The sequence below is a fragment of the Planococcus citri genome, chromosome 1 (assembly GCF_950023065.1).
Source record: "Planococcus citri chromosome 1, ihPlaCitr1.1, whole genome shotgun sequence".
NCBI classification, from domain to species: domain Eukaryota; kingdom Metazoa; phylum Arthropoda; class Insecta; order Hemiptera; family Pseudococcidae; genus Planococcus; species Planococcus citri.
The window spans coordinates 88,568,029-88,590,651 of record NC_088677.1 but is presented as its reverse complement, the minus strand read 5'-3'; the positions used below and the strand labels follow the sequence as shown (position 1 = coordinate 88,590,651).

At 34.2% G+C, this 22,623-nt stretch overlaps 3 protein-coding genes across 7 annotated transcripts in view; 1 reads left to right on the top strand and 2 right to left on the bottom strand.

Moving 5' to 3' along the window:
* The window catches only part of LOC135840100 (uncharacterized), a 55,722-nt gene extending 52,338 nt beyond the window's left edge, over positions 1–3,384 (bottom strand). Inside the window, exons 1-2 of the mRNA XM_065356448.1 lie at positions 3,310–3,384; positions 2,818–3,010 (exon numbers count right to left, since the gene is read on the bottom strand). The gene's annotated coding sequence lies outside the window, so the exon portion shown is untranslated. The remainder of the gene's footprint in view (positions 1–2,817; positions 3,011–3,309) is intronic.
* A 640-nt stretch (positions 3,385–4,024) lies between these two features.
* LOC135840048 (uncharacterized) lies at positions 4,025–22,501 on the top strand. Of its 4 annotated transcripts, XM_065356370.1 has the most exons (8): positions 4,025–4,309; positions 4,394–4,607; positions 19,080–19,243; positions 19,434–19,504; positions 20,172–20,210; positions 20,315–20,441; positions 20,697–20,748; positions 22,215–22,501. In XM_065356370.1, the coding sequence occupies exons 3-8, from the start codon at positions 19,090–19,092 to the stop codon at positions 22,432–22,434; spliced, it is 663 nt and encodes a 220-aa protein (XP_065212442.1). In that variant the 5' UTR covers positions 4,025–4,309; positions 4,394–4,607; positions 19,080–19,089; the 3' UTR covers positions 22,435–22,501. The 4 variants fall into 4 exon arrangements, with proteins under 4 accessions (XP_065212442.1, XP_065212469.1, XP_065212460.1 ...); XM_065356397.1 differs by lacking the exon at positions 20,172–20,210 and having other exon boundaries at positions 4,026–4,309; XM_065356388.1 differs by lacking the exons at positions 4,025–4,309; positions 19,080–19,243; positions 19,434–19,504; ... (2 more) ...; positions 20,697–20,748; positions 22,215–22,501 and adding exons at positions 5,311–5,468; positions 8,445–8,515; positions 8,641–8,679; ... (1 more) ...; positions 9,021–9,072; positions 9,149–9,509 and having other exon boundaries at positions 4,449–4,607.
* LOC135840086 (uncharacterized) lies at positions 12,016–17,271 on the bottom strand. Of its 2 annotated transcripts, none has more exons than XM_065356429.1 (7): positions 17,138–17,271; positions 16,178–16,335; positions 15,864–15,931; positions 13,613–13,651; positions 13,515–13,527; positions 13,283–13,334; positions 12,016–12,384 (listed from the first exon to the last, which is right to left on the bottom strand). In XM_065356429.1, the coding sequence occupies exons 2-7, from the start codon at positions 16,323–16,325 to the stop codon at positions 12,159–12,161; spliced, it is 546 nt and encodes a 181-aa protein (XP_065212501.1). In that variant the 5' UTR covers positions 16,326–16,335; positions 17,138–17,271; the 3' UTR covers positions 12,016–12,158. The 2 variants fall into 2 exon arrangements, with proteins under 2 accessions (XP_065212501.1, XP_065212508.1); XM_065356436.1 differs by lacking the exon at positions 17,138–17,271 and adding an exon at positions 17,089–17,104.
* Positions 22,502–22,623: the final 122 nt, after the last annotated feature.

Genomic DNA, 22,623 nt, shown 5'->3' with positions numbered 1-22,623 from the left:
GATTCTCAGCCTGGATGGTATTGACTTGAGCTTGAAGATTTTTCATCATACTCAGAAGAAGGTCTAATGTCGTATTGGAGGTAACTGAGTTTACTGTTGGCTGAGATACGTTGCTCTGAGTCGAGGTAGAAGCGAAAACGGCACTGGTTTGAGAGGATATTTCGTATGTCTCGAATACACGATCGGCGATTTCAGCTTGTTTGTCGAGAGTACCTCCGGTGGCAGATACGATTTCTCGGATTCGCTGAGGTAATTTTTTTTGCCATATTTCACGCAGCAAATCATTATCAAACGTAGCACCGGCGAGATTTTTTAATTTAGTAAGTACTATACTTGGTTTCATACCTTCTTCGATAGTCGTATCTCTCAGAAGAGAAGTGATTTCTTGAGCTCGACTTTTACCATGGACAGAGATGAGGCGATCTTTAGCGTTTGTAAATTTCGTTTCATTAGTTTGGTCACCAATGATATCGCAAATATAGGCGAGTTGTGTGCCATCGAGATGCTGCAATAAATTCGAGAATTTCTCCTTTTCTGTAGTTACAGAGTTCGTGGAAAAAATGTGTTCAACAGCAGAGAACCAGGTTTTCGGATCGTGTGGATTAAAATCCGGTAACGTAAATTTCACGATTTTCGGTATAACGACCGCGTTGTCGTCGTTGGGAGCCATTATGACGACAAATTACGCACTTATGTAAAAAAATTGCTCGAAAAAATTATGAAAATCGCACAAAAATTACCCAAAAGCAAAGTTTAACAAGATAAAAACTGGCAAGGGTCGCCACTTGTAACGTAGTTTAATCGAGATGAAACGAGAGAACAAACATACTAGAACGTTACACACAATGGAAATGAATATATTTTTAGTGTTACATTGTACAGACAGTGTACATAGCGTACATAGAGTTGGTAGGTAGGTACGAGGGGGGTACAGGTGAGATAACGTAGGTAGGTAACGAGCTTACGAGCTTACAGTATGACCCCCCTCAACCAAAAATTACACTTTGAGTTGGGTACATTATCTAGATCTTGTAAAAAACGCAAATGGCCTAACTCAAAATCTCAACAACATTGCAAGTTGTTTGGAGTTACAAGGGTACATCTCAAAAAACTCCACCTTTTTTGAGCAAATTTTGTACATACAAAGTGTTAACAAATAGTTGTGATTGTTTTGAATGTTTGTCAGTTAGAAATAGTCACAAGGAGTGCATTTTTTATTGAGTTTGTACCAAATGGAAATTTTTTTAAAAAATTGATCACTTTTCAGAAAAATAAATTTGCACATATCATGAAATTTTAGTTTTTTGAGAAAAACTCAAAAACTACTAAGCACTCTAGAAAAAAACTAACGTCATTATGTCCATTGGAAATTTAATTCTCTATACAACTTTGATGTCATGAAATTTTTTTTGGGCGCTTCCTTTCGCCTCCACATCAACTTTAATGAAAGGTTATAACTCAAAATGTTTTCCAAACATTGAAATATTTCCTCTTTAAGATTTTATTTTTCAATGTGTTCTTATGCTAAATGAAGGTAAGATACCAGATCTTTAAAATGAGGTGCTATTCATTCCTCACAATTAATTATAAGTTGATAAAAATAATGAATCAAGTTTTCAAAAAAAAGAAAATCACTCTCCAGTAAAATTTCATTTTTTTGAGATGTGACCTTATTACTCCCGAGGTGCGATATTACACAATAATATAATATAAGCAAAATTTGATATTTCCCCCTCCCTACACCTCACCACCACCCCTACCAAAAAAATAATTCCGGATTCGAACTCTGCGGCCTCGAAAACATATCGACATATTACACGAAAATAATATAAGCAAAATTTGACATTTTCCCCCTCCTCACGCCTCACCATCCACCTCTACAAAAAAAAACAACTCTGTATTTGAATCCTACGACCTCGAAAACATATCAATCGACATTTTACACATCGATGAGAGTTGAATCCCAATTATATCGCCGTTTTAGGGGGGGTCAGGTCCCACTGTGGGGGGATTGAATTGAGGCCAACACTAGAAAAGGGATCTGCGGAACCTATACAAATGATTCCCAGTTGAAATTTTTCAAAAAAATGCATATCAAAATTGACCTTTTTTTTTGAAAATTACCCGCCTATAATACTTATTCAGTTAAAATGGGATATAAATCATCCTAGAAGTAATATCAACTCCCTAGAACCGAATCTGACCATTCTGGAGCCTCCAGCGCGTTTTCGATTTCTCCAAAAAGCGTGGAAATAGATAAAAATCTAGTTGAGATTCACCCTCGACCTGTTGGAAGGGTTCTCCAACAACCGAGCTGATTTCCAGGTGGGCATCTGAAGTGCTGGAAATTTTTTGACATTTTGCTAGAATGGATGTATCTTGTCTGAATCCTCCAAATCCAAATTTTGTTATACACATTTTAATATGTGTACTCAGATCAAGAGTAGGTAGGTTAGCCTTGACCTGGTTTCTGGTTTTCAGCTTTCCAAATTGATTTCCTCGCGCTTCCTAGAGAAAATTTTCAATTTCGAAGGGATCAAAATTGCCCTGGAGGCTTCAGAATGGTCAGAAATAGAATATCTATAAGTCAATATTTCCACTTTTCTCCTTCCACTTTTTGATTGGTTTAAAAAAAATGTAAAATTCAACATAATTATGTACCTACTAATTTGTAATCAAAGAAAATATTCTTAAGGTACTCACACGTTGATTTTTTTTTTGAATATTTCAAAATGATTGATTATCTACGCTACGTTTGATTGAGAAAAAAGAAAAAACTGAATATTTTTCTATATCAATTCATCTTTACATTCTTACCTGTTTTTTGAAGCAAAACTCTTGAAACACCAAACACAAAGGTACCTACTCTGGTAAACTTCTGCACCGAAATGATGCGGTTTGAACAGTTCGTTCAGAGCAAAATTGTTGATACTTTTAGGCACGTATTTACTTACTCGTAAAACGCGAAATCTTATCGATTTACAAAATTTTCTCGCTCCCACCAATGCATCTAAAAATATCAAATTAATCGCATTATTGTAAAGTAAACAAGAAATTACTTTGGCAATCCACCAAGTACATAGATAGGTATGCTCAATTGCACACGAATGCGGTTACCCTGATATCAATAGGGTAGCTCGCGAAAAAAAAATGTCCGAGGATTTTGGCCAAATTCAGTGGAGATTCTCATTTTGACTTGAAAATTGAACTGAAAAATTTCAGCTCCGGAGGTTTCCCTAAAGTAAAACTACGAGTATTTTCAATAAAATTGGGGGTTTTTCGCACTAGCTTTTGCGAAGAATTACGAACCTCCAAAATACAATATCTGTATTTGAGATTCTACATCCACCAATAATGGCAATGTCAAAATCCAAGAACACTTTTCTCAAGTTCTACCGAGCTCTTGAAAATTTGCAAAATGCTTATTTTTGGGTAAATTCGTTTTTTTCTACTCAAATATTTTGCATTAATTATGCCAAATCAAACCCTGAGAAGATTCGCAATATAGGGGTACGAGATGTTTACTCTCATGGCCTTATTTATAAGGAGTAACTCTCCACATTTCCGCAATAAAATCTTCACCATGCAATAATTGTTTTTGTGATTTTCAAACTGATCCACCTACACGCAGAAAGTTGAAGTACCGGAATATTTATTTGAACTTTGCATCGTAAATTTCGAGACCATCGTAAAGGTCAAAAAAATTTGAAAAAACGATGAAGAGTGCGACGACACGATTAATGACTTGTATTCCAAAGATGCTTGCCAACTTTTCAAATAGGAAGGAGAAATAATTGCCAAGTTTCTACATTTAACACGCGTGATATTATATTGTCCAGTTGACGATATAAAAATCAAAAAGCATAACCACAGCCAAGAAGCATAAATTCGCATTTTGCACTTGACTTGAATTCTCAAGGGTATCTTTGGTAACCATAAGGAAAAATATCGAAATTCGAAGCAGAACAGATTTCGCTCACTCTCCTCTCCTAGACCCATATTTGAGAAAAATTCGTAATTTTCAAATGAAAAATTCATACCTATAACTCCTCACATCATCACTAAATTGGTCGAAGGTGTATGAGAAATATTGTCCAATTTATGGGCATTAAAAAAAAAAAAATTCTCTACGTTTCATTTTATAAATAAAAAACATCAAGGAAATTTTCAAACTGCTCAAAAAACTGACTATTTTGAGCACAAAGATAAACCTCAAATTATGAAAAAAGGTTCAACCCATGCCCATCTCTAACCCTTGACAAAACCTACACATTACACTTGATTCGATTCCACGCTACATGGTATCTAAGTAGGTGCTTGGCTACATGCCTAAGTATACTGCCTTGTTTACAATTACATAGTACATTAAACGAAATTAATTCGATATTTTTAGAATTTTGGTGGGAACAAATGCAACTACACATGATGCAAGATAACGCCCATGAGAAAAACCTACCTACTTCGTGTAACGAAATTTTGTAAATCGATGACCATTTTATTCTACGAGTATATAAACCATTGAAAGAAATCATTTCGGTGTAAAAGTTTATTAAGATAATTTTTGTATTTCGTGCTCCGAGAAATCTTCTTCATATATTCAGAAAAAGGTAAGAATTTGAAAATGACTTTGATGTAGAAAAATATTCGTATTATGAAATCCATCCCATTCAAAATTCTTTTCATCAACAATTTATGTATTTTCTTAATTGAACTACGAATTTCACAATTTTCGTGTTTTTTTTTTAATCGATGAAAAAATTAATTGGAAATTGGAACGGTTGAGCTATATACTCACCCGTACTTCATTTCCGACCTCAGGAATGAAATTTGTGATGATATCGAGACATTCTGGAGCCTCCAGCAGTGCAATTTTACAAAATTCATAGATGTGTTTGTTTGAAAATAGTCCAAATGTGTATAACTTTGTTAAATAAGCTGAGAATAAATCACAAACTAGATTTATAGCTGCCCAAATTAATTTCCTCGTCTTGTGGAGAAATTTTAAAATTTCGGAGAAATCATAAATCGTGCTGGAGACTCCCGGAATGGCAGGAAATGATAAAATTCAGTTCGGTGGAGTATTTTTTTCTTTTTATTAAAAAAAAAACACAAAAAAAAAACAGAATTGCTGGAAAAATTAAGCAGGTAATATCGAAAACTCAATTTGGATAACTGGAATTTTGGTAATGAGGGCTCAGATCATTTCCAAAAATCGTGGCCCTGTTGGTTTTTACGGTTTTCGAAAAATACCAATCAAAAAATATTTCAATTTTTTTGTACTTTTTTGTTGATTTTTTTTTTTTTTAATAGGACATTCAACATGAAATTAATCATATTAGCTGCGGTATTCAGCACTGCCTTAATATTTGTGGCAGCTGCTCCGGCTGAGGATTCATACCAACAAGAAGTGGCGAAGAAAGAAGAAGAAGCTGCCAGACAGTGTAATGTCACCTATCCAGTCACTGAAGGTAATTTCTCAGCTTCGCATAATTTTCATTTGTTTTTTTTTTTTCATTCGATGAACTTGACTTTATGGGGAACGTTTATACATATTCATCTGTTTTTATATAAATTAGTACCCCAATCATTAAAATTAAATTCCCAGGTAAAATAGAAGGAATTCTCCTGTCCTCGGATTTTTGAAATTTTGATGAAACATTGTTGGGTACTTTTAAAGAAAATGTCGGAGCGAAAAGAATTCCCTCACCCCACCTCCCTTGCCTACAATGGCGATAAAACGAATTTTTCGGGGGGGGGATCATGCTTCAAACAAACCAACTTCTTGAAACTTCAATTTTGGGGCCATAGGCACCCCCTCTTCCAATTTTTGGGTGAAGAAGATTGACAATACTGGTATTTTTATCATATGAATCGAACTCGTTGAACACGAATATAAAGTTAGATTTGCAGTTGGGCCTTTCTAAGGATAACATCGGGGGAGGGGGTTTCCAAAATGACAATAGGAGTAATTGTACCCCACCCCCACCGATCCTCGGGTTAAATTTTTTCTCAAAGGGCCTAAGGAACATTTTAAAGCAAACTTGCCCAAAAAAAAGTTGGCCTTACTTACAAAATGGCGGCCATTTTGATTGATAGGTCAGCCGAAATCGCAGATTTTGCGTTCCAACTTAGGACTTGCACGAAATTTTTCAAATCTTACAAAAGGTAGATCGAAAGATCATGCAAAAATTTATCACCTGTCAAAATTTCAAGTGCAAAAGTGCGTTTTTCGATTTTTGGTGAATTTTTGAAAATCCAATTTAGACCAAAAATGAGGGAAAAAATCAAAATTTTGCTAAATTGACCAAGAAATCAGAAATTTAGGATATACCCTACTTTCGACATGCCAAATCGATTGGAAACGGTTTCAACCTGTTTTGAGCCGTTCTGGAGCCTCCAGGAGATTTTTGAAAATCGAAATTCCAACAAAATTCCATCAAATTGGAGTTGTAAAGCTAAAAATTATTCTAAAAACTAATTTCAATACGCTACGAAGTACTGCAGGTGAATTTCAAGTCGTTTTGGAGCTTCCAGCGACTTTTTGAAAATTCCTGAAGCCTCCAGCCGATTTTTGAAACTTCAAATTTTCACAAAATTTCTTCAAATGGAGATGGAAAGCTGAAAATTACTCTACACTCCAATTTTAATACCCTCTGAAGACGACTTCAGGTGGGTTCAAGTCATTTTAGAGCCTCCAGCGACTTTTTTGAAAGTTACTGGAGCCTCCAGTAGATTTTTGAAACTTGAAATTCCCACAACAATAATTTATCAAATGGAGTTGGCAAGCTGAAATTTACTTCGCCGACTACATGGCGGTTTCAAATGGTTTTGAAGCTTCCAGCTACTTTTGGAGGCTCCAGTAATTTTCAAAAAAGCCGCTGGATGCTCTGAAATGACTTGAACCCACCTGAAGTCGTCTTCAGAGGGTGTTAGAATTGGAGTGTAGAGTAGATTTCAGCTTTCCACAGTGGCGTAGCCAAGGGGGGCGAAGGGGGCCATGGCCCCCCTTGAGAGCAAAAATTTGAAAAAAAAAACATGCAAAAATGGACGGTTTTCTGTTGTTTGGACCCATTTTTTCTAAAAATTTTCGCTCTCGTTTCGCTCGAGCAGTAATTTTAGCTTTGTTTTCATGATATCATTACACATCACGATAGATTTCCAGAAAATTACCCCTCATTTCGATTTTTTATGCCTAAAAATCTGGTTTTGCCCCCTCCTTGAGAAAATCCTGGCTACGCCACTGGCTTTCCATCTCCATTTGATGAAGTTTTGTGAAAATTTAAAGTTTCAAAAATGTCCTGGAGGCTCCAAAACGACTTGAAATTCACCTGCAGTACTTCGTAGCGTATTGAAATTAGTTTTTAGAATAAATTTCAGCTTTACAACTCCAATTTGATGAAATTTTGTGAGAATTTCAAGATTCAAAAATCTGCTGGAGGCTCCAGAACTGCTCAAAACGGATTGAAACCGTTTGCAATCGATTTGGCATGTCGAAAACAGAGTATATCCGAAATTTCAGCTTTCTTGGTCAATTTGGTAAAATTTTGATTTTTCTTCTCATTTTTGGCCTAAATTGGATTTTCAAAAATTCACCAAAAATCGAAAAACGCACTTTAGCACTTGGAAATATTGACAGGTGATGAATTTTTGAAGAATCTTTCGATCTACCTTTGTAAAGTTTGAAAAATTTCGTGCAAGTCCCATGTTGAAACGAAAAATCTGCGATTTCAGCTGACCTGTCAATCAAAATGGCCGCCATTTTGTAAGTAAGGCCAACTTTTTTTTGGGCAAGTTTGCTTTAAAATGTTCCATAGGATGTCGCCTTTAAGAAAAAAGCTGCCCCGGAGGATCGGCGGGGGGGGGGGTGCAATTACTCCTATTGTCATATGCCGGACTATCAGTAGGTACGTCAAAAGATAAACAAATTTTGTTACGATTATTTTTTTTCTTGCTCTAAAATTTGAAAACTTTTTGAATCTCAACAATTTTCAATTTGCTAAAAATTTTATTAAATTTCCTATTTCTATTTAAATTTTATAGTAAGAAAAAAAAATGATCATAACAAAATTTGTTTATTTTTTAACGTAGGTAGTACTTATTTCCGCATTCATTTTTTTCATCGCGATTTTTTGAAATTAGAAATCATTTGTATAGCTCCTTCAATTTGCAAGTTAGGCAAAAAGTCATAACAGGTACCTAGATAATATTGTTCATTTTTCAAAGTACTACCGCCCCCCCCCAAATGGTCAAAATTTGATTTTGGCTCTTGAATTTTGAAAACGTATTTTGCCCCTTCAATTTTCATCCATTCGCACAACCTTTTTTCTTAGAGTTGATCTGTAGTTTGTACCACCACTCCCCGGACATCCTGTATACTTATTAAGGAATTCGGAAGCCTCAAAACTATACTTACGATATGCTAAACCCATTTCACGCTGTTTCAGATTTTCGTTTAAAATTACAAAGATCGATATTTAGAGGAGAAACGATTCAGAAGGAATACAATACAACAGAAGTAAGTATCCACATCCACTTATGTACCTACCTACACCCTTATCTGTTCATGAAAATTCATGGCGAAACTGCAGTAAATAGATAAATATGTACTTGGAGTAATTAGTATAATCATATTGATTTCAGACGTGCAATCTGTACTGCAACCTGGAAAAACTCGGATTTGTGAGTAAAAAACGCTGATTTTGTTTTCTCTTTAACCTATGTACTTTCTGAGAAAAATATTAATCTAACGCATTTTTCATTTTTCCGCCATCAGCTCGATGCCGAAGGTAATATGCAAGTTCGCAAGATTTTCAAATTTGTTCTGAAATTGATGCCCCAACTCGAACCAAACAAAAACACGCTCTTGTTTCATTTATTCTCAATTAACCGATCGACCAAAGGTAGGTAATTCTTTTTTAAAATTAAGTATCTAGTGCAATTACCTGTAAGAAAATTGTCAAAAAAATTGTCCAAGTTGAGATTATGAATTTATTTTTCTAAATCCATTATTCGTTTTGTAGGCTTGACAGATAAATGCAGCGTAGCTTACGTCGCTTATCATCGATTTACTGAGTGAGTAACTCTGTACACCATTTTTCCTCTTCAATACTTACCTACCTATATACTTACCTATTTTCAACCTTTTCAGGGGCATTTTAGCAGCGTCCGTATCCGCTGATTTAAACTCACAACCCGAAATCAGAGACAAAATCGTGGCAAGTTTGCTGACTGGCGAAGCATTACCGAAAGAGTTGCAAGATTATCTTGAAAAACACTTGAAAAATGTAGATTTCTTCGTGAAACAAACTGCCGCTCATAATTCTGCCTCCGCTTCTACTCCTGTCCCTGCTCAAGTTCCGGCTAATTAATGCAACTATACTCGACTTATTGATATCTGTTATGAATTTGTTTACTTATTGTAAAATTATCGAGAGTAGGTATTGGTACTTTTGTTTTCAAGATCGCATTTGATGTAAAAAATTAAATAAATAATTGGTAAGATGTTATTACTTACGTCTTTTTAAAATAAATTTAATTTCCTACCCATAGAAAAAATCCTATTTTGGTTTGATTTTGAACAAGCGGGCAAAACTTGTTCTGGATTACGTTCAAGGGATAGGTAGGTACTTAATAGTCTTGGACAATAAGTTGACTAGAGTTTAAAATGTAAAGTGATCTAGAAAAATGGACAACACGGGCATAAAATATGTATTTGGTAGGTAGGTATTCTAAGATGAAATGGTTGCTTAAAGAATTTGAAAGGCATATTCTCACATTACCACATTCAGTACTGAATAAAGAATGATCTGATGGCTCATCGTTGTTGTCTCAAAAACCTATAGAAACTAATATAGCTTTGCATTTTTTCGAATTACCTACACCTTCATTGATTCTAAAAACCCATTTGACCCAATAATATTTTTCATATGTTTAGTTTCAGGTCAAAGGGCCCAAACTCGATTATGTTTCAGAATTCAACTCATCATTTATAGCCTCTTTCCAATGTTTTGCATCTTTTTAGCTAGGTACATACCACTGAAAGATTGTTTATAAGTTTTTGGCTCATTTGAAGATTTTGCAGATAAAAGTCTAGCAAAATGTATACATTATTTTATTTACCTACTTGTATCAGTATAGTTACTCATAAAAATTGAAAAAATTTCTAGGTAGGTACTTTGAAACCTAAATTTAGGAGGTAGGTACCATAGTATGGTGTATAGTGTAATATATGTGTAGACCGGATTTTGGAGGTTTTTTTCAATGTGTCTTCTGCTATATCAATTGATGTGCTCAAATTTGATTTTAAATTAATAGTTTTTGATTTATGGCCTCTTAAAAGTGGCTGATATCATCCCAATGGTTAAGTTACTATCGGCCACTCGGTCTCAAATTGGAACACCCTATCCCAACGGAAGACTCGCATGGAATTTTTTGAACAGGACAAAACAAGATCGAAAGATCGGCCAAAAATGCATCACCTGTCAAAATTTCAAGTGCTAAAGGTGCGTTTTTCGATTTTTGGTGAATTTTTGAAAATCTTTAGACCAAAAATGAGGGAAAAAATCAAAATTTTACCAAATCGACCAAGAAAGCTGAAATTTGGGATACACCCTATTTTCGACATGCCAAATCGATTGGAAACTGTTTCAAACCGTTGTGAGCAGTTCCGGAGTCTCCAGCAGATTTTTGAAATTTGAAATTTCCCCAAAATATTCATCAAACGGATATGGAAAGTCGAAATTCATTCTGCAAACTAAATTTCAATACGCTACGGAGTCGACTGCTGCAGGATTTCAAGTCGTTTTGGAGCCTCCAGCGACTTTTTGAAAGGTTGTATGGCGTTTTTTTGGAGAATTGAAGTTTCCAAATAGTAGCTGGAAGCTTCAAAACCAGTTGAAACCACCATGTAGTCGACTTTATATCGTATTGAAATCAGTTTGCATTTTGCAAAGTAAATTTCAGTTTGCCAAGTCCGTTTGACGAGATTTTGGGAAAATTTAAAGTTTCAAAAATCTACTGGAGGCTTCAGTAATTTTCAAAAAGTCACTGGAGGCTCCAAAATGACTTGAACCTATCTGAAGTCGTCTTTAGAAGGTGTTAAAATTGGAGTGTAGAGTAAATTTCAGCTTTCCATCTCCATTTGATGAAATTTTGTAAAGATTCAAAGTTTCAAAAATCTGCTGGAGGCTCCAGTAATTTTCAAAAAGTCGTTGGAGGTTCCAAAATGAATTGAACCTACCTGAAGCCGACTTCTGAGGGTGTTAAAATTGAAGTGTAGAGTAAATTTCAGCTTTCCATCTTCATTTGATGAAATTTTGTGAAAATTCAAAGTTTCAAAAATCTGTTGGAGACTCCAGGAATTTTCAAAAAGTCGCTGGAAGCTCCAAAACGACTTGAAATTCACCTGCAGTACTTCGTAGCGTATTGAAATTAGTTTGCAGAATAAATTTCAGGTTTCCAACTCCATTTTGATGAAATTTTGTGGGAATTTCGAATTTCAAAAATCTGCTGGAGGCTCCAGAATTTCTCAAAACGGTTTGAAACAGTTTCCAATCGATTTGACATGTCGAAAATATGGTATATACCAAATTTCAGCTTCCTTGGTCAATTTGGTAAAATTTTGATTTTTCCCCTCATTTTTGGCCTAAATTTGATTGTTAAAAATTCACCAAAATTCGAATAACGCATTATAGCACTTGAAATTTTGACAGGCGATGCATTTTTGGCTGATCTTTTGATCTACCTTTGTACGGTTTGAAAAATTTCGTGCAAGTCCTATGTTGGAACGCAAAATCTGCGATTTTGGCTGACCTGTCAATCAAAATGGCCCCCATTTTGTAAGTAGGGTCACTTTTGGTTTTAGGACAAGAGCTAGAAATGTTCCTTAGGACCCCCTCTTTAAGAAAAAAGTTGTCCCGGAAGATCAACCGGTGGGCGGGGGGGGGGGTGCAATAGATCCCAATGCGGGCTCTCCGACTATATTGCATATTACTTATTTGAAATAAAATTTATGAGTTTTTTAAAAAAGTAACCCGATTTTATTGCTTAATTTTTAAAATATAGAGGATATACGTAATTTGCGAGATTAATTAAGTGTAAAAACTTTGCTCTTATGGATGAGTAGGTACCTACACTAATATTTTAAAAACATTATCGAGTTAACTGGTGGGAGCAGGAGCAGGAGCTGGGGCAGAAACAGGACCAGTATTTTGTTCTTCAGCTACTTGTTTGATGACTGAATCGTTATTTTTCAACCATTTTGCGATGCTACCTTGTAATTCGTTCGGTAATTGTAGTTCAGTCAGTACATTTTCGATGACTTTTTCTTTGGTTGCAGCATCGAAAGTGTTCAAGTCAACAGCCAAGGTATGTATTAAAATGGCTCTGAGAAGTGTAAAAATTTGTAAACAATATAAACATTGATGTACAGTGGTTGCCGCTTAATAGAATCGGGTTGGGACGGAGTGGTTGCTATTCTATTAAGCGAATAATTCTAATAAACGAAGAATCAAAAAAATACGATTTATTAAACTTGTATGCTGTACATTTAATAATGGTACCTAAAAACGTATAAAAAGGTGGGAAATTTTGGGTGAAAAGCAAGAATGACAATTTTTAGCAAAAAAATGGTACTTTTCGGCAATTTCTGAAAAATATGCGAGGCTTTTGATAATTTTTGAAAAAAAGTGAAAATTTTTAACAATACCTACTATTGGGAGAATTTATTCAAAAATCAAAAATGTGACAATTAGGTGAATTATTATTGGCAAAGAAATGACACTTTTTTGTAAGTTTTTTCGAAAAGAGAGATTTTTTTGCATTTTTTTAGGTAAAAGAACAACACTTTTTTTATTGCAACTTTTGGCAATGAAAATCATTCAACTGGTAAAAACTCTCATCACCTCACACTCTGATGATGCAAGACTTTTGAACAATTTTACGAAAAAGCAAGATTTTTTTGCAATTTTTGTTGAAAATGTGAGATTTTTTAAAATTACTTGGTTAAAAAACGAGACTTTTTGTTTGTTTGGTTCTTTTGTTGACAAAAAATATGCCTATTTCATTGATTTTTGTTGCTTTTTGAAAAATTTTCCATTCCATTAACCGGATTTGTTCACCTTCGATTATCACATAAAGCGAAAATCATTCAATGTAAAAAGATACAACCGTTCCGTTCCAATGACTTTTCATTCTATTAAGCGAATTATTCTAATAAGCGCAATGATAATAAGCGGCATCCACTGTATTAAGAAAAAAAATTCATTTTTATAGGTATACTCACTCGACAAAGCGATAGTATGCCAAATAAGCCTTCTGGCATTTATCTTCCATATCTACGAAACAGAATGAAATTCTTTTAAACTAAATTTATGCGAGTTTATCAATATAAAAAAATTTAATTTCGGTCGATCGAGCATTTTGGAATAAGTAAAGCAAAAACGAGTGCTTGTTGGGTACAATTTCTGGAACCGCTTTCAATGTGTAGTTGTAAATCTTTCCAATTTGCATTTTACCTTGAGCATCGTACTAGGTATGGAAAATTGAGAAAAAACCATTAGGTGATTGAATTTGATCAAAGAAAAGGAAATCAGCATCAGGATTTTATACTCACGAATCCGAGTTGTTCCAAGTTGCACAGCAGATTACACCACTGAAATAAAATTAATACGATTTTATTAGCATGATTTTCTTTTTATTTTGTCAATAATTAGATCGGTTGGTCGGTATTTCAATAAAGTAGGTATAGATTTGTAGAGATTATTGATTCTCAAAATGAACTGCACAAAAAAATCAAAATCAAAAAAATGTTAGTTTTTGACCACCCATACTTTTCTTTTTTTGATTTTTTGAAATTGGCAGTAATAACCGAAAAATTTGCACCACTGCGTTTTAAAATATTTTCTCAATTTCAGGACTGATGAAATTCAATATTTTTGCTAAATTAGGTAATGCGAAATATTTGCGAAGAAAAAATTTTCAAAACACGAAATTATCCAAAACTAAGCGATTTTTAAATTTTCAATTGCTCAAAAGAACCCTAAAATTCGTCTTGAATTTCGACGAAAATGGCATAGATCGACGTAAAATTTCAAATACTTTCATCTGGGACTGGGTCATTTTTCCTAAAATAAGTTGAATAGTGACCGGAGCAAAAAAAACCTGATTTTTTAAAAAATATGCTCTGTTTGAGGGCTCATTTCTCCCCTCCAGGGGTACCTCCGGAACTGAAAATTTTATTGGGTTACTTTCAACTTAAAATGTAGGTCTGTGCTGAATTTTGTCATGATACTGCGTCTTTTTTGAAGGATTATCTACCCTAATGTGCATATCTAGCAAAGTTTCATAGGTAACTGAAATCTTGACTGATCTAGTATACCTATATGTGTAGTTCCTGGGTCATTCAACGTCAATTGGATCAAGAAGTGGTAGGGGGGCTCGGCGATTTTTTTTGAAATTTTTTCTGTGGAAAGACCTTTCGAAGGGATGACCAATGGCTCAAATCGCAGCCCTCTAGCTCATTTTTAAAGGCAGCCAGGGGGTGTCAAAGTTTTTAGTGAACCTAAAATATCATCCATTTCAGCAGTGGATTACTCGATTACCGCGAAACCTACCAAAATGGAATTTTTCCCTTAGTTTGGGTGCTTTGAAAGGCTTTTTGGTGTGTATCATAAAAATCAGTGTTGCCACTTTTTTTCGTGCAAAAAATTTGCTCAAAAAGTTTCAAAACGTACTTAGTTTTCATATCGTTTCGACTCTCAAAAATTTTGAAAAAAATATTGGACAAGTTTTCATGTTAAACAACATATCAAAAGATTGAGATGGCATTATGTCGTAAAGTTGATTTTAAAAAAATTGAGTTTGCGAAAAAATGCGCTTTTTTGATTTAAAACATGAAAAAAAGTTTTGATTGGTGATGTTGACTCATTTGACTCCAATTTTTACGTATCCGTTGAAAAAGTTGAAAGAACCCCTTCACTCGATGAATAAATTCATCACAAAAAATCAAAATTAAAAAAAATTCGATTTTCAATTTCAAACATCAAAAAAAGTTTAAATTTATTCAGTTGTCTTTTTTTGACCTCTTTCCGACGTATTTCATGAAAAAGTTGATAAAAATTACACTCACAACAAAAAAATGAAAAAATTGTTCATTTTTATGAATCTTTTCGAATTTCAATTTAATTTGTTTGTGATAAGTTCATTTCATCGAGTGAAAGGGGTTTTTCAACTTTTTCAACGAATATGTAAAAATAGGGGTTAAATGAGTCAACTTCACCAATCGAAACTTTTTTTCATGTTTTAAATCAAAAAATCGAGTTTTTTCGCAAACTTTTAATTTTTTTAAATCAACTTTGCAACATGTTACCATCCCAATTTTTTAATATGTTTTTCAGCATGAAAAGTTGTCCATAATATATTTTTTTTCAGAATTTTTGAGAGTCGGAACGATGTGAGAACTACTTTTCGAAACTTTTTGAGCTAATTTTTTGTACGAAAAAAAGTGGCAACACTGATTTTTATGATATCACCAAAAAGCCTTTCAAAACCCCCAACTATTGGAAAAAGTTCCATTTTGGTAGGTATCGCGGTTATCGAGTAATCCACTGCTGAAATGGATGATATTTTAGGTTCTCTGATTTGACACCCCCTGGCTGCCTTTAAAAATGAGCCAGAGGGCTGCGATTTGCGCCATTGGTCATCCCTTCGAAAGGTTTCTTCGCAGGAAAAATTTCAAGAAAATCGCCGAACCCCCTACCACTTCTTGGTCGAATTGTCGTGGAATGACCCTCTTTTCAAAGTTCCTACTTTTCATGAGAAAATATGGGATTATTAAGGCGCACAAGTATGGGCTTACAACTTACTTGATTTTTGAATGTCTTCGTGATGGTTTCTCCATTGACGACGTGAGTTCGTAATTTATTAAGTGCATCTAGAATATCGTTAAAATAGGTCATTAGAATATTGATAGTTCATGGCGTCAAAATTTATCCATAACCGTAAGTATTCGTATAGGTATCTAAACACACACCTACCTACCTACCTATTCTAAATGTTCATATTTTAAAATAATGTAGGTACCTATAACTCTGATTTCTGCTTCGCCTTCTCAATTTCATGAGAACTTTCTAGGTACCTGAATTAAAATTTCAAGCACCCAACCTGATTAAAAAATTACCTTCTGTCACTGGATAAGTAGCATTACAATGTTTGGCCGCAGCTTCTTGCTTTTTTTGTACTTGCTGTTCAAATGTATCCGCAGCTGGAGAAGCTGCCGCAAATACAAGGGCTGAACCGAATACCGCCGCGAACACGATGAATTTCATGTTGAATATCCTATTTAAAAAACAAATACTTTTAAGTTTCTCTCAAGAGGGAACCTCTAGAGAGATGTTCACCTCCGATTTGAACGGGACCACGATTTTTGAAAAGAGCATGGTCTGAATCTGAAACCTCTACAGACAAAATTTCAGCTACTCAAATTGATTTTTCGATTCTTGGAGGAATTTTGAAAATTCAAAATTGATCATTTTTGGTGATTTAGGCTTTTTAAAAAATATATATGTATCTATCTACTTATTCGGCGGAAATGAAATGGAAACCATCCTGATAGTGATATCAACTCCCTGGAACAGAATTTCACCATTTCTGGCCAATCTGGAGCCTCCAGCGTGATTTTCGATTTCTCCAGAAGGCGTCGAAATCGATGAAAATCTAGTTGAAAATTATCCAAGCCTACTGGAGCAAATTAAAAATTCTGGAAACATTTAAAATCACGCTGGAGGCTCCAGAGTGGTTCGAAATGGTGAAATTCCGATTCTGGAGGGGTGAATACGAGTTAGTTTCAGGACTAATTTTTACCATTTTGCTGATTAAGTATAAGTAGCTAGGTACCTACGTATTTTTTAAAGAAAACGCATCGCTAAAAATTATCAATTTTGGATTTTCGAAATTTGACCGAAAATCAAAAAAGGAGATTAAGGCAGCTGTAATTTTAGTTATGGAAATTTCAAACCATGCTCTTGGATCTTTTTTTTTTTTTTTTTGAATATTTCAAAATCATAATCTACGCTTTAGTTGCATTCTTACCTAGTTTTCAAGGCAGAACTCCTGAAACACTAAACACAAAAATACTTACTCTGATACTCTTCGTCTGGACCGAAATGATGCGTTTCAACAGCTCGTACAGAGCAAAATTATTGACACTTTTAGACACGTATTTCAAACACGAAATCTTATCGATTTACAAAATTTTGCCGCATGAAATGGATTTTTTTCCACTGGCGTTAACTCGTCTATATTCCCACCAAAATTTCTAAAAATATCAAATTAATTGTATTAATGTACCTAAAGTAAACAAGAAATTATTTTGGCAATCTACCAAGTAGGTACTGTATGCCCAATTGCCCACGAGTTCAGTTTCCAGTATAAGGCACTATAACTGATATGGATCTGTGCTTGTGACTCGTCAATTTTGTTCCTCATCTGAAAAAAAAAACAACAACTGGTTTTTCAAAGTGTTTAAAAAGTTTACATTTTTCAACATAGGTACTATTTGGGGTTAAAGTTTGCCCAATTCCTATCACTAGGTATAATATTATAGGTACTCTAATGCTAAATAAATTTGAAGATGAACAAAATAAAGGACTGACATGCCCGCCAATCGCAATGGAGTGGCTAGCGAAAAAACATTTCGGGTAGGTTTTGACCAAATTCAGTGGAGACTTTCATTTTGAGTTGAAAATTGTACAGAAAAAATTTCAGCTCTGGAGGTGCTCCTGAAGGGAAGTGACGGGTCCTCAAAGAGAATGCACGTGATTTAAAAAATAAAAAGAATAAATACTCGTATTCAAGAGTGCAACGACACGATTATTGACTTCTATTTAAAATATGCTTGCCAAGTTTTCAAATAATCTCGAAGTGTCGGAGAGCAGGGAGAATTTCGCTCATTCTCCACTCCTTGACCCATATTTGAAAAAAGTTCAAAATTTTTAAATTAAAAATTCATACTTATACTCATCACATCACCAAATTGGACGAAAGTGTACGGGAATTATTAGTAAAATTATGGACATTCTCCCTCTCATTTTTTTTACGTCCCATTCTATATTCAAAAATCATCAAAGAAATTTTCAAATTGCCCAAAAAACTGATTTCTTGAAGGACTATTCAATCGTAATTCGAGCACAATCCCCAAATTATGAAAAAAGGTTCGACCGTGCCCATTTCTAACCCTTGACAAAAACCTATAGGGACCTATACATTACACGTGACTTGTGATACCACGCTGTACTGGTATCTCTAGCTGGTATTCAATGTGCTTGGCCGCTTGGCCACATGCCTAAGTAACTGCACTCTCTTGTTTACAAAACATCGAGTGAAATTAATTCGATATTTTTAGATTTTTGGTGGGAACAAATGCAAGATCACGCACATGAAAAAAGTCTACTTCGAGTAACGAAATTTTTCGAATCGATGAACATTGAATCAAGAAATCATTTCGGTGTAAAAGTTTATTAAAATAACTTTTGTAATTCGTGTTCCAAGATATTTGCTACAGAAAAAGGTAAGAATTTGAAAATGACTTGATGTAGAAAAATAATTCGTATTTTGAAATCTATCACGTAGGTAAAAGCTTCAAGATTATGAAATAGTTCAAAATTATTTTCATCAACAACAACAACCAACAGAAATCTATTTTCTGGAACTACGAATTTCTCAACTCTCATTGTTTTTTTTAATCGATAAAAAAATTAAACGGAAAGTGGATATATTGAGCTATACTTGTACCTCATTTTCGACCTGAAAAATGAATTGGCGATGATCAAGCCATTCTGGAGCCGCCAGCAGATTTTTATTTTGGATTTTCAAAAATTTGCGAAAAATCAATTTGGATTGCTGAAATTTCGGCCAGTAGGGTTCAGATCATGGTCATTCAAAAAATCGTGGTCCTCGTTGGATTTTACAGTTCTCGAAAAATACCAAACATAAAATACTTACTTCAATATTTCCCAATTGTTATAAATTCACTGTTTCAATTTTTTCATACTTGTTTGTGAATTTTTTTTTTTTTCGAATAGGACATTCAACATGAAATTAATCCTATTAGCAGCGGTATTTAGTACTGCCTTAATATTTGTGGCAGCTGCTCCCAGTCCGGTTGAGGATGCATTCCAACAAGAAGTGAAGAAGAGGGAAGAAGAAGCTTTGAGGCAGTGCAATATCACCTATCCGGTCGCTGAAGGTAATTTCCCAGCTTCTCATATTATCATTTCTTTTTTTAATTCACTCAATTCATTGAAATTAAGTAATTTCTCAATGAAAGGGGCCAGTTGAAAATTAAAATGTTTGGCTGTTTGCAAATTAATACGCATTAGTTATAATTCTGATGCCTCAAACTACGTAATTGCTAAACCCATTTCATGCCTTTTCAGATTCTCGTTTAAAATTTCAAAAATCTGTATTTAGAGGAGAATCGATTATAAAGGAATATACCACATTAGAAGTAGGTACCCTCAACCACTCATGTACCTACCTACCCTCATTAGTTAATGAAAATTCATGGCGAAACTACAAACGATAGGTACCTATTAATCACAAAATCATTTTACAGTCGGCCCCGCTTATTATGGTCGCGTTTGTCCGAGGCAATTTGATTTTATTAAGCGGGTGATTTTATAAAGCGAACTTTTGAAAAAAACACAATCTTCACATAAAATGTATTTTTTGATAATTTTGGCTAAAAACATGACTTTTTTGACAATTTCAACAAAAGTTGGGATTTTTAAATAATTTTTTCAAAAAAGAAACTTCTGTACCTACAATTTTGGCAAAAATTTGACTTTTTTGATAATTTTTCATTGTTTTAGCAATAAGATTTTTTGAACATTTTGGCAAAAAACAGGTGCTTTTTGGCAATTTTTACAAAAAATTGAGATTTTTTGATGAATTATGACACATTTTGATGAAAATAGCGAAGATAACGAGTCATGAAAGGAGAAATGTCTCACAAATTGATTTTACTAAGCGGGGAACTTGATTACATTAAAGGAGTGATTTCCTGTGTAATTAGGTACAAAAAATCGGGACCAAGCCATTTGATTACATTAAACGGGTGATTTTATTAAGCGGATCCATAATAAGCGGGGCCGACTGTATTAATTTAATTTCAGACATGCAATCTGTACTGCAATCTGCAAAAACTCGGATTCGTGAGTATAAAACGCTGAATTTTTTTCTCTTTAATCTCACGCTACTAGCTAAGAATATAAAATCAATATCCAATGTATTTTTCTTATAAATTTTCCGTTTTTAGTTCGATGGTGAAGGTAACATGCAAGTTCGCAAGGTTTACAAATTTATTCTGAAATTGATTCCCAAACTTGAACCAAACAGCAACACGCTCTTGTTTCATTTATTCTCAATCAACAGATCGACCAGAGGTAATTATTTTATTTTTAATTGGTGCAATAATATGTAATTAAACTCGGAATAAATTTAAAAAGATGTGGTCATATTAAAATTAATTAATGGGACTTATTTGAGGAAGAAAATTTTTCTTCAATTTTTAGAACAATTTTTTCTTGAGAAGGAAGGTTACTTACAAATTAAAATTCAAAAATTTAGAATTTTCTAAAAAGATTTTTCATTTTATTTTAATAATAAATTTATTTTTAAAAATCCATTCTGTTTTACAGGATTGCCAGATAAATGCAGCATGGCTTATGCCGTTTATTATCGATTTACCGAGTGAGTAATGAAAATAAATCACTTCATAGATTTATATTACACACTAACCCAAACTTACAGAAAGTACTTACAGTTACCTACTCACTTAATTTACAAAATCAGGAAAATAACTGGTGGGTTCAAGTCATTTTAGATCCTCCAGCGACTTTTTTGAAAATTAGTGGAGGCTACAGCAGATGTTTGAAACTTGAAATTTCCCCATCATTAATTTATCAAATGGAGTTGGCAAGCTGAAATTTACTTCGCAGACTACATGGTGGTTTCAAATAGTTTTGAAGCTTCCAGATACTTTTAGGAAATTTCAATTTTCTATAAAAAAAAAGCCATAATAACCTTTCAAAAATTCGCTGGAGGCTTCAAAACGAGTGGAAATTCACCAGCAGTCAACTTCGTAGCGTATTGAAATTAGTTTGCAGAATGAATTTCGACTCTCCATCTCAGTTTGATGAAATTTTGGGGAAATTTCAAATTTCAAAAATCTACTGGAGGCTGCAGTAATTTTCAAAAAAGTCGCTGGAGGATCTAAAATGACTTGAACCCACCAGTAGTCGTCTTCAGAGGGTGTTAAAATTGGAGTGTAGAGTAATTTAAATTTCAGCTTTCCATCTCCATTTGATGAAATTTTGTGAAAATTTGAAGTTTCAAACATCTGCTTGGAGAGTTCAGGAATTTTCAAAAAGTCGCTAGAGGCTCTAAAACGACTTGAAATTCACCTACAGTACTTTGTAGCGTATTGAAATTAGTTTTTAGAATAAATTTCTGCTTTACAACTCCGATTTGATGGAATTTTGTGGGAATTTCGAGTTTCAAAAATCTCCTGGAGGCTTCAGAACGGCTCAAAACGGGTTGAAACCGTTTCCAATCGATTTGGCATGTCGAAAATAGGGTATATCCCAAATTTCAGCTTTCTTGGTCAATTTGGTAAAATTTCGTTTTTTCCGCTCATTTTTGGCCTAAATTCGATTTTCAAAAATTCACCAAAAATCGAAAAACGCACTTTAGCACTTGAAATTTTGACAGGTGATGAATTTTTGCATGATCTTTCGATCTATCTTTGTGAAGTTTGAAAAATTTCGTGCAATTCCTATGTGGGAACGTGAAATCTGCGATTTCGGCTGACCTGTCAATCAAAATGGCCGCCATTTTGTAAGTAAGGCCAACTTTTCTTCGGGCAAGTTTGCTTTAAAATGTTCCTTAGGATGTCCCCTTTAAGAAAAAAGGTGTCCTGGAGGATCGGGGGGGGGGGTGCAATTACTCCTATTGTCATATGACGGACTATAATGTTGCATTCCTACCTATGCCAAGGTGGCGCGGCTGCGATACGTAAAATTTCAGCTTTCTAGATCAATTTGGTGAAATGTTGATTTTTTGACTTTTTTGGGAACAAGATTCTCAACAATTTACTAATACTTAATCGAAAAATGCACTTCAACTCCTAAAATTGGATATATTTTCATACTTTTCAGAGCCATCTTAGTAGCGTCTATATCTGCAGATTTGAACACGCAACCCGAAATCAGAGACAAACTTGTGGAAAGTTTGCTGACTGGCGAAGCATTACCGAAAGACTTGCAAACTTATCTTGAAAAATACATGGAAAATGTAGATCTCTTCGTTAAACAAACCGCCGCACAAAATTCTGTCTCCGCTTCTACTCCTGTTCCTGCTCAAGTCCCATCTACATGATTATTGCAACTATTTGACTTGATATCTCCTGTAAATTTGTTGTTATAAAGTTATCAAAAGTGTTGTACTTTGTTTTCAACTTTCAAGATTGCATTTAATGTTAAAAAATGTGATTACTTTTTAATATTTATGCGAGTAAAATTTCATGTTCCTAAAATTTCCAAACTAAAGTAGGCACACTTTTTGGTA